At 43.5% G+C, this 12,164-nt stretch overlaps 1 protein-coding gene across 1 annotated transcript in view; it reads left to right on the forward strand.

Moving 5' to 3' along the window:
• Positions 1–11,484, forward strand: part of LOC128264512 (chondroadherin) — a 36,365-nt gene extending 24,881 nt beyond the window's left edge. The window contains 3 exon segments of the mRNA XM_053000026.1: positions 1,406–1,898; positions 1,901–2,588; positions 9,084–11,484. Coding sequence (XP_052855986.1) covers positions 1,406–1,898; positions 1,901–2,559 — 1,152 coding nt within the window. The 3' untranslated portion in view covers positions 2,560–2,588; positions 9,084–11,484.
• Positions 11,485–12,164: the final 680 nt, after the last annotated feature.

Genomic DNA, 12,164 nt, shown 5'->3' on the forward strand with positions numbered 1-12,164 from the left:
TTAGAATTACGGTTTAAATTTCATCAAAATCGGACGACTATTGCATATAGCTCCCATAGGAACAATCATAAAAGTAAATAAAAAAAATTATAACTTTGGTGTTTTTAAATTTTTCTATAAGTTCTTCGACATATAGTAATGAATAAATATTTCAGAATTACGGTTTAAATTTCATCAAAATCGGACGACTATAGCATATAGCTCCCATAGGAACAATCATAAAAGTAAATAAAAAAAATTATAACTTTGGTGTTTTTAAATTTTTCTATAAGTTCTTCGACATATAGTAATGGATAAATATTTCAGAATTACGGTTAAAATTTCATCAAAATAGGACGACTATATCATATAGCTCCCATAGAAATAATAAAATTATATAAAATAACTACCTAATAATTGAGCTGCAAATCATCATTGCTTCAATGTTTTTAGACATATACGCAAGTAAATCATAATTTTAATGTTTTCAAAAATATTTAATTCTTGCAATAGCTGCAAGGGTATATAAACTTCGGCTTGCCGAAGTTTGCTTCCTTTCTTGTTTTAATCTTATATATTACAAAAAAATAAAAAAAACAGCTTTCAACTTTCTGAGATTGATTTTTTGTAGGATGCGGAAAGGGAGTTTTAACAAGTTGGATATACCCTTGCAGCTTTTACCAAAAACACTAAAATAGTAAACCGCAACTTAGTCTTGGTGTATTTCGTATAAAATAATATTCAACGAAGTTTTGATTTTTATTTATTTATATTAGCCTTCATATGCAAACTATGTATATTATATAGTCAGTCGGTTAGGCCCGTTCCAACATATATATAGATTGCAATAGAAAACTGAGAGACGGACATGCCTGCATCAACTCACCTTGTGAGGCTGAGCGATAATATATATAATTTACTGAGTCAGAAAGGTCAGAAATGTAATTAAAGTTCCCTCTGCAAAGATATGCAAATAGGTCGATCCCTGATGGGCGGATCTTGCAAAGGCCCTATTCTCTCAAGTTTGCCCGAACCGAAAAAAAGCATAGTAAATCCATGTATTTCATACTCCATTTCGAAAGCAATGGATCAGCTACTTTAACAATAGCAATATTACATATTGTTTGTAAAAGTGTATTATACCTATATACTGTATACTTTTTTCAAAAATATTTCGATATTTGGAAGAAATAAAATAAAATTGAGTCCGTACTAAACTGAAATGAATTGAATTTAAAACAAATGGGACCCATATTAAGACTTATAACTTCCACAGTTTAAAAAATGCAAATTAAAATGCATTGTATTCAATACTATGATTTTGTGTTGCATTTAAATAAGAGATATAAATTCAATTCAATAGCCAGATATTTAAGTATTCTATTTGTATCGGTGCAATAACCCAATGCAAACCGCTTGTCCTCAGGTGCTGTGTAACACGGGCGGCCTAGACCAGATCCCACTGCGCCAGCTGCCGGCAACGGTGGAGAACCTGGCGCTGACCAAAAACAACTTCCCGATCATCAAGCCGGACTCGTTCGCCGGCCTGCGGGCGCTGAAGAAGCTCTCGCTGGACGGCAACAACATCACGCGGATCAGGCAGTTCGCCTTCCGCGGACTGCCGCGCCTCAAGGAGCTGTCCATCCAGTACACGCCGCTGCAGCTGGTGGCCCAGTTCGCGTTCGCCGGCCTGCAGAACCTGTCCACGATCCTGCTAAGCCACAACCAGATCCAGCGGATCGAGGGCAACGCCTTCGCGGGCACGTCCAACATCAAGCTGATCCTGCTGACCAACAACCCGCTAATCCGCATCGACAGCTCGGCCTTCTCCAGCCTGACGAACGTGGGCCACCTGATCCTGCCGTCCGGCATCCGCAGCATAGAGCAGGACGCCTTCTTCGGCATGGACACGGTGGGTTTGCTAAGCTGGCCTACATGGACCTCAAGGAGGTGGCGCCATTCACGTTCCGCGGTCTGTCCAACGTGCTGCTGCTCACGCTGCAGGAGTCCGATCTGGGGGTGATCTGCGCGGACGCCTTCACCGGACTCACCCAGGTGGAGACGCTGCAGGTCCTCAACAACAAGATCGACTCGATCGAGGAGCTCAACTTCACCAGCACGGCGGCCATCAAGCACCTCAAGTTCTTCGGCAATCACGTGCTGGAAACGCCCGACCCCAACGCCATCATCGTGGACGGTGTGGAGCACCTGCAGCTGGTCAGCAACCACTTCCCCTGTGGCTGCCACATCCACACCCTGCTCGACGGACCGCTGGCCGAGGGGGCCCACAACCTGAGCGACTTCCTGCAGAAGAACTACTGCATCTCGCCACTGGAGGTCAACGGGCGCGTGATGAGCGAGCTGGACATCGACTCGATTGGCCGCTGCTCCGACCAGCTGACCAAGGGCAACCTGGGCAGCTCGGCGGCCTCGCTGGCCCTCGGGATCAACTCGATGCTGCTCATCGCGGTGGCCAGCTGCGCGGAGTGGCGCCACTTCCGCCTCCTGGCCCACCGGCTGGGCCAGCTCCTTGGCCACGTGGCCTGGCGACGGCGCCGGAAACGGCGGAAGAACCATTAGGCGGAGGTCTCCTGCACCAACTACCGGAGGTAGGTAACCCGACATTCTTCACACAAATAACAGACATTTGTTTTAGATCCATAGCATATTTATCCGAGCCAATTCAAAATAGGTACATATATGAACTTAGCATACAATTATTACTTAGCTGCCGGTATTGAAACTACCAAAATAGCTTCTAAAACGAAAAACTCCATACATTTTTGTTTTGTTCTTAACATTGAAGGGTTATTGAATCAGTATTAAGATTACCGGAGAAAACAAGATTTTTAGCTGTTCCAAAAAGATTAAATAGCAGTTGAATATACCTACCAACTGCACTGGTCCTTCAAGCCGAATGTGAAGTTTGAACCCTTTCATTGAGCGCTCAAAAAATTAATTCGAAAGCTTTTATGAACTTGTTAATCATAATAAGTTATTATAGTATACGATATCAGCAATAGTTCTTTTGTAAAATGTTTAGATGCCCTATTACATGATACATCTAAAACCTCTTCTCGTTTTCCGAGACTTTTCGAAACGTACAGAAATCTAATTAGGATGTGACTTACGAACATACATTCAATATCGAACTGATTTTTTTTGAGTAGTTCTTTCCAAAGTCTGGCGACACCTGCTCTGTTTCAGTTTTTGCCCCAGAATTCACGATACCCACGAAATTTGGCTTTCGGCCACTTCGCCCGTTTCCTTTGGCCAGCCGGCAAATGGGGAAATGGTTTCAATAGCCTCTCATCTTTAAATGCAATCGCAAACATGGCCAACAGAGTGTTTAGTCATCGTCATAAGTATTCCACGCAGCCCAAGCCAGTCCAATCCAATCCAATCCAATCCAATCCGCTGGACCCCGAAACCAATTGAACTGCAGGCAACATCAGTTCCCGGATACAGTTTCATTGTGGAGCGCTTTAAGAGCTGTGCTGCAGGGTGGGTTGTCGGGTTAGCATACAAAACGAAAACGGAAATTACAAATTCTATTCACTCGCCCGACTGTGGCACTCTAATTCGTAGCCGAAGCCCCACTCCAGAGTCCACAGTCCACAGTCCGCAGTCGGCAGTCGGCAGTCCAGAGATGCCCAGCCCCCGGGCCACCCAATGGGCCAACCCACTTGGCCTTGCAGCCGGAGCAGACGGAGCAGACGGAGCAACTTTGATGGAGACGTTGAATCCTTGGGAGCGGGACCAGGCTATTCTTCAGCCGCTTATCGCAAAGGATTTAGATTTATCTAACTTGATTATGAGGCCGGGACAGAGCGCCCTTCGCCTTTCGCCTTTCGCCTGTCGTCTTTCGTCTTTCGTCTTTCCCTCGCAGGAAAAAAGGGAAAGGCGTTCGAATCCTGGCCGGCCTAAAACAAATGCCCAGAGAAATCATTGAAGGAAATTAAAACTTTGTTTACTTTTCAGTCCTTCCTCAGTTAAATAATGGGGCAGGAATCGGAAGGAATTTCAAAGCGGGGCTAACAAGTTCAGGAGAAAAAAGGACATTTTTTGTGTGCACTTCTGTTTGCATTTGCATGGTCCTATTTGCTCCTGGCTCCTGGCTCCTTTCTCCTTGCTCCTTGCTGGCCGCATTAGATGTGGCCTATTCACTTAATCAGTTTTTTGGCTAATTGAAGGACAAGCAGCCGGCAGGCAGGATGCGACCAGACCGCTTAAAGACTTAAATTCACTCTTTCGCTTGGCAGGGCGACATGGACGTGCGATGGTCGCCAATGTGGCTGGCTAAACACGTTTTCCCTTCGTCCTGCCACGCCCACTTGGGACACCATGTGACCGACCCCTCCCGCCCCGCCCCGAGGACATGGACGCCCATGTTGTAGGCGCACTTTGCTCTTTGGCGCTTTGGCACTCGTCCGCAGATCGTTAACTTAATTGTTCCGCTTGAAATCCGAAAACTGCCAACGCTATTGTTGCGACTGATAGTCGTGAATGGCCTCGACCACGCCCCCGTACAGCAGCCGCCCCCCTTTGGCAAACGCCTATGGCAGACAGAGAAACCGAAACAGAAACAGAAAACAGGAAGAACTGGAATGCAATAAAATTGGCGTGACTAACTCAGCTCTGGGAGCGATGCGAGCATTTCAGATGAGCTGAGCTCGAGGATTGGGTGAGGATGGGCCATGCCATGCCACGCCCCATGTGGCAGCCACAGAAGGGCGTAAGTCGTGCGTGCCTCGGCCAACGTTGCCGCTGTCATGCAATCAGCAAATAGGCGACCGCAGCAAAAGTCGCGTAATTAACGCGAGGCCAACATCAGGACTAGGTGGCTACCGTCACTACCGGATTTCCCATTTCCCATTTCCCATTTCCCCCTTTGCCATTCAGAAGCTTAAATTGGAGTCCCGAATCAAGGCTCCGCTCATCCGTCTGAGTCCACCACTATCCATCTAACCATCGATCTGTCCGTCTATATGTCTATATATCTGGCTATCTGGATGTGATGAATGTTAAGCCAAGGTCCGGAGCAGAGCAAACATGGGAAAGTGAAGGGCGATAAATAAAATCATCGACGGCGAGCTGTAAAAACGTGTAGCGAAAAGTGAAATGCAATTGAGAGTTGCAAATTGAAAGCACTGGGTTAGAGAGAGGGTGTGCTGCGGTGCGGTGTGGTGCGGTATGGTATTTTTGGATGTAGCCCGAGGAGTCTTTAGAAGATTGCTTACAGTAAGTGTGCCCGTTATCCGATTGCCATGTAGCCGTGGGCTGTGGTTAACTTGTGGTTAACTTGTGTCATTAAGGAGCGAATGTGTGTATTTTAGCCAACTTGGGGTAAGCTTCCCCTATTACTTTCCGATATTTTCCTTACGAGAACCCATCCGGAATAATCCTCTCCAAAAAGGCAATGAATGCTCCATCATCTTTATCTAAGCTACCCATTAACGTGTATCTCTTGGCCCGCCCAAGCATTTGGTCGAATCACTGCTTACTCATCATATGCAAACGGATCCCAACCACTTGCCCACTTGCCCACTTTCCCACTTGCCCACTTGCCCGTCGCAACCCTTTACCCCGCCGCAGTGCAGAAATCTGTGGCAAATTACCAGCGACATAAATTAGAGCCCGGCCACAATGGATACAAGAGTCTAGTCGAGTGCGCCTGAAATATGACAACGGCCAGTGGCGCGTTAAGCGACGTCCATTTGCGTGTCATAGGGCATTTTTATACACATTTGCCTGGCTGAGAATTTATTGAGCTAATACAAAATTTAATCAGCCAGTCCTTCTGCTGCCGCCATCCCACGCCCTCCGTTTTCTGCACTTTTCTGTGTATTATCAGGCTCGAGGCCACCATAAATAACTGAAAGTAAGGTCCATAGCCGAAGTCTAGGTCCAAGGTCGGGGTCGGTTTAGCAGTTGGTATAGAGTCGGGAGTCGGGAGTCGGCAAGCGAGGCGGCCAACAGCTGGCGGCGGAAAAGGATTGGCATTGGTCCTTACACTTCATTTAAAGTCAAGGAGTCGCACATAAATTTCCATGCACATAATTAAACGACCAAATGACAAAGCAAAATCGTTAGGTCGAGGTCGAAAAGAGGCGCCAATGGACGAGAATGAAGTTGGTTGGACGGTGTTGGGTTGGGTGAACTTGTCCGGGCAAAAAATAGGGAGGTGGTGAGACGACCTCGGGTTAAACACAAATCTAATAAAGTATGCAGCCAGATGACCGACCACCCCTCACTAAGCACCCCAAACCTCACCAGCAGCTGCTAATTTGGTGTGCGTGTGTCTGTGTTTATCTAATAACGAAAATTATGAAAATCTATGTGGGTGTCCTGTCAATTAAGGTCCCCCGTAATGAGTCGAACGGCACATAGTCAAGCACAGGCACACCGGGCGTATGAGCAATGCGGGCCATGGCTTTTTGTTTGCAGGGGGTCGGGAAAAAGGGCTGGGTCATTGACATGACCAGATGTGGATTCTAAAATATAGAAAAATAACCACCGAGGCTCCCAGAAAGTAAAGCAGCTTATCAATTAGGGATGTCTTTATGGTTAAACCTATTTTTTATCGACTATAACATTATAATATTACTTCGTAAGGCAGATCAAGAAAATACTCATTTGATCTAATTCCATATCGTTTATTTTGAATAGATGTGTAAAGAATAGAAAAAAAAAGGAAAATTTTGTTTCTTTCTAATATTGTAAATAAACCTTCATTTAAATCGGTGTTCATGCCACATAAAGTGTTAGGTATTCAAAAAATTGAATACGCTTACTGTCTACCAAGAAAATTATTTTCCTGAAATCTATGAATTATTATATTAGCATTATTTTGTTATTAACTTTTAGTTAAGTTCAAGCTTTACACTTAAAAAGAAATGAGACTAATTTGATTTACATAGGAGAGTGTAAATGATAGCTTATTGTTAATTAATCTAAGTTAAACTGTTCAAAATGTATCCATTTTGCTAGTTTCTGCCCAGCCAAGGTGGTGAAGCATTAGAAGAGGGACCCGAAGCAGAATGCTCTCACCTTCAAACCCATTGCCGCCTGTCAGACTCGATAACTCACAGTTCACGCGAAAATGGTAGTGGAATGGCAGTGGGAGTGGCAGTGGGAGTGGGAGTTAAAAGCAGAAGGTCGAGTTGGGAGCAACGGAACAACTTTATCAGCGCGATTTTGGCCGCTAACTGAGACTGAGATTGCGACTGACACAGTCGAGGCCGGGGCAAAAATGCTTAAGTAAGCTTAGTGAGTTCAGTCCCCACACCCACACCCACACCCACACACCCACTCGGCCCCGCTTAACCCCCGAAAGCCCCCCCTCCCCCCTTTTAACCCATAAAGCATTTCTACACATGTGCGCCCTTTTGTATGCTACAATGAAACTCAATAAGAGCAGGAAAAAAGGGGAAGAGGGTTGGGAAGGTAACATCAGGGGCCAGGCTCAACAATTTAAAAGTTAAAAACTTTACTGCTGCCTTTAAAGCCTTTAAGTATTTTAATTATGTAGGATTTGAGCTCCTGTTGCCTGTTGCCCCGCTCCCCGCTCCCCGCTCCTTGCTCCTTGCTCCAACTTTCCTATTGAGCTCACGGCCCAAAGCCCGGTAAAATTTGTAGATGTCAGTGTGGAGTGGATTGGAATGAGGTGCTGGGGGGGCCTGACTGCCAACTAATTGAAAAATCGCCTATGCCCGAGGCTCGACTTGTCTCAGTTGGCAAACTTTTCCTTTTCTGCTGGCCGGGCTTCGGTATTCGAGGTTCAAGGTTCGAGATTCGAGATGTGACCTGATGTGACACATGCAAATCACATGAGCCGGGGTCTAAGTGCTTTGGCTGTCAGCCATGTCGGTGCGACTGTGGCTCAAATTTCTAAATCCGCCCCGATCATCTCACTCACAAGCCGACACCAGACAGAGATCATCATCATCCCCGCAAACTCCATTCACATTCACATTCACATTCCCATCCACATGCACATCCACATCCACCATCCACATCAACAACATCTTCATGCTCTTGAGTCGGCAATATAAATCAAATCAAAAGCACAAACAAGCCGCGAGTGTGTACACAATTGAAGTAAACTCCATAGAGAGATTGCCATGCCCGAAAATCCAAAGGAGAAAGGAGGAGGGATTCGGTCCAGAGACCATAGACCATCGACCCACAGACAAACGTTCAACTGGGACATAAATCAAGGCGCCGCCAACTTTGCACTGCACTTGCTCGACCAGGCCAGGCCTTCCAGGACAACCAGGACAACCAGGACAACCAGAACAACCAGAACAACCAGGACATTCAGGACATCCAGGACGTACCAATGTCAGGGGGATGGCCGCACACAGATATATCTGCTCATATAGATATACGATATATACGATAGATAGGCATGTAAGTGCACTCGAATGTTGCTTGTTGCGATGATGACATCGTCATCATCCTGCAGGATGTGGCACCCCCCTCCGCATTCCGCATTCGTCCTTGCTGCGAGTCGCAAAATGCTGTGTTGAACATCAATCTGCTTGAGCTATGACAACGAAGCGTTTTATTGTTGTAAGCACACACACACACACACACAAACAAAGAGAGAAAAACTGAAAGGAATCCACATATATAGTAGTAGTTGTAGTAGTAGTAGTAGTATAAAAATGGCGAATGTCCCTTCAAGAGCTAAACTTGTTGGGACCCTGTGAACTGCCAATGCCAATTCAACGAGCTAAACGGGCTCGCTTCTCAAGTTTTTCGACTGAACAGTTTGTTTATTACTTGACAAGTTGCGTTTCGAATCAGTTTAAACTATAAACTTTAAAGGCTCCCAAAAGTCAGAGCGCCGGGCTACTGAAACTTCATTCAGACTTGGCATTTCACTTAAGGGGTAACTCTGTTGGTAAACTTTTCGTATACTTTTTAAGATCTCTTAGTGCTCTGTTTCATGTGCGGTTTGCTGCGAAAATAAAGGCTTGTACTGTAAGACATCTTCTTAGGTGCAAAATAACAAGTAGATGCATGCAAATATATGTATGTATACTTTTATCCCTACAGATGCTGATCATTGTTAAGAAACTATTTTGCTTTCATTCCAGAGAACTGCAGACTTCAGCTCAAGATCATTGAGGCGGAAACCGAATTCATGCTTCATCTCCCCTTCCATTAAAGTCCCTCGGATTATTGACTGCCTGGGCATCTGTCGTCTACTATATATACACGTGGTGTTTATGTACTTGCACCGTAGAGTAAAAAGCTGCAGATTGCCAAATGTAAAACGCTGCAGTTTTGCTATCATCATGCGAAATCTGAGAGTCTGATGCTGATGCCGATGCTGTTGATGTCGCTCGAACTTCCCTTCTTGCCATCCTGGCCCGAAAAATGCTGAACCCTCGGCTAATCCTGCAACCAGGATACTGCATCCTGCATATCCTGGGCCCGAGGGCCCAACAACATTTGTTTGTTAGTTGTTTACGTTAACGTTTCTGTTGCCATTTCGTTTTGTTTGCGCTAAATGTGAAATACGAAATGCGAAATGCGCGGGTAGCAATCTGCAAAATGCGAAATACGAAATGCGAATGCAAAATGCGGACTGCGGATTGAACAGTAAATTATTATATCAAATTTCGAGTCGAATGTGTGTAAATCATAAAGTGAACACATATGGCCGACGGCATGGACAAAATCCAATGTAAGCGTATTTAAGCATATGTATTTGTATTTGTATATGTGACAAGTTAAATATATAAACATATTTATATGTACGGAAAAAATTTTTTTTTCATAGTTGATAGTTCATAAATAACTGGGATATTTATTGGCCAATTAATAAAGATGCTATTTATACAACCATCTATATATGTGAAAATAAACAACCAGCAGAGACATAATCTGCATTACCTAGCCAGATGGATAACGTATGTATCATATATGCATGGGTTTATATATGCATAGCAAGTCTAGTCAATTAATGCCACTGTATCTTGTATCTTTGTATCTACAATAGCTATTCTAAAGCTAGCAGTAACCAAACAAACAAACAAACAAAGAAAGAAACAAACAAACAAACAAACAAACAAACAAACAAACAAACAAACAAACAAACAAACAAACAAACACACAAACAAACAAACAAACAAACAAACAAACAAACAAACAAACAAACAAACAAACAAACAAACAAACAAACAAACAAACAAACAAACAAACAAACAAACAAACAAACAAACAAACAAACAAACAAACAAACAAAAAAACAAACAAACAAACAAACAAACAAACAAACCAAACACGCATTTGTACTTATTTTATAAATCGAGTGAAACTATACGAGCCCGCTATATACGGAGCACACACTATAATTATATGGATAAATATGTGATAAAATGTTTGCAATGCCACAAACTCACAGATCTAGGGATTGGGCGATGGCCTTTTCCCGCACTGCAGGCTGTACATATCAACAGGTTACAGGTGGACAACTCTTATCAATTACTAACATGCTTATCTAATTTGTGAAGACGACTACCATGTACATTTATAGCGAAGCCCAACTAGCCCAACTAGCCCAACTAGCCCAACTAGCCCAACTATATCTATAAGTTGGCCTCAGAAATGCAATTCGGCTTGAAGAAAAATTAAATGTAAATTGACAACAATTTTTCCAACAATTTCAGGCAAATCGAATGAAACAACATAAATCAAACGATTTTTGCCAGCAAATGAAAAATGTTTCCAAGCAAATTGTTTTCTAGGCGTATGAGTGGTATCTGTGAGTGTGTGTGTGTGTGTGTGTGTGCGCGCATATCCTTTCTAAAGGCCCAGGAGAATTGATATTTCAATTAGACTTCGCATTGCGAGAAAAAGCACACTCGTCACGTGCAATAGTTCAACACTTAGGCATACAAATATACATATAACTAACGAATAGATATCGAATTTTTTTTTTTTCACCCAAAATATAAGAAGCATTTCCTTGTCAACCCTAAAGCTGCTATAAGAATCCAACTCTAATACCAAAGTAATCCATTATTTCTAATGAAAAGTACATATAAAAACTATCGATTGTTAATACTGCGATAATGTCTTCGATTAAATGTAAAATAGCATAATTGTGTGACCTAAGTACGTTTCCATCATCATTAGTTTATGTCTTAACAAGAGAACGAGCTGGGGGAAAATAAGAGAGTCATCATAAACGCATTGCATTATTATACTATAAATATATAATGTTAACTGTAGGCTAAATATGAGATATACAGGTGCATAACGATAATTAATAACGATAACGATAACGGTAACGATAATGAGATAGCAAGCTACAAAGAAAACTAAACGAAATGAAAGCCAATTCGAAAACATGAACGAATACCAAACTAAAATCTATGAAAAATTGATAATCCATAATAGTAATAATAATACTACTAATCAAACCTACTATCGAAGAGGAAGCCAAATAAAAAGAATGAGCAAAACAAAAACAAATATAATAAATTCAAAAGCCAAGCCAAAGGATTATTTATTTCTGGTGGAGGTGGGACGACAATAAACGGGGGGCTCAGTCCGCAGAAAGTAGGCGTGGCCGAATGGGGCGGCGGATAAGGGCTGCCAGGGCTGCCAGGGTTGCCAGGCTCCAATAAATCAAGCATTGGCGCATCACAGATGCTCTGCCTTGCCACGCTGGCCGAAGCTTAAAGTCCCCACTGCCGGTCCTTTTATCACCACCCAGCCTTTGTCTTTACCAGCATCTTCCTCTGCCGCCTCGGCTCCTTCGTTTTATGTTTCTTGTTACTCTTTGCTAGTTTTTTATTTATATGATGCAAAAGCTTTAAATGCGTCACCAGCAGCAGCAGAAGCAGAAGCAGCAGCAGCACAAATACCAGGACAACCCAGGAGGGGCCAGGCAGAAAGGACTGCTGGCGCGGGGATACACAGCAATTTCAGCAACAATAATAAATATCTCGAGTCAACCGCAGCCACAGCAAAATGCAAAAAAAAGAAAAAGCCAAACACGACAACAAAAATGAATAAAAAAAAAATAAAAAAAACAGGAGCCCCACAAAACACAAACCCTGTCTCTTTTTTCGCCGACCGACTTTTGCCCCACCTCACGTCCCCAAAAAAAAAGACAAATGTATGCATAAGTCGCCAGCGCAGTGTCTGTAGAAATGATTTCACCC

This window comes from Drosophila gunungcola, unplaced genomic scaffold (genome assembly GCF_025200985.1).
Source record: "Drosophila gunungcola strain Sukarami unplaced genomic scaffold, Dgunungcola_SK_2 000072F, whole genome shotgun sequence".
NCBI classification, from domain to species: domain Eukaryota; kingdom Metazoa; phylum Arthropoda; class Insecta; order Diptera; family Drosophilidae; genus Drosophila; species Drosophila gunungcola.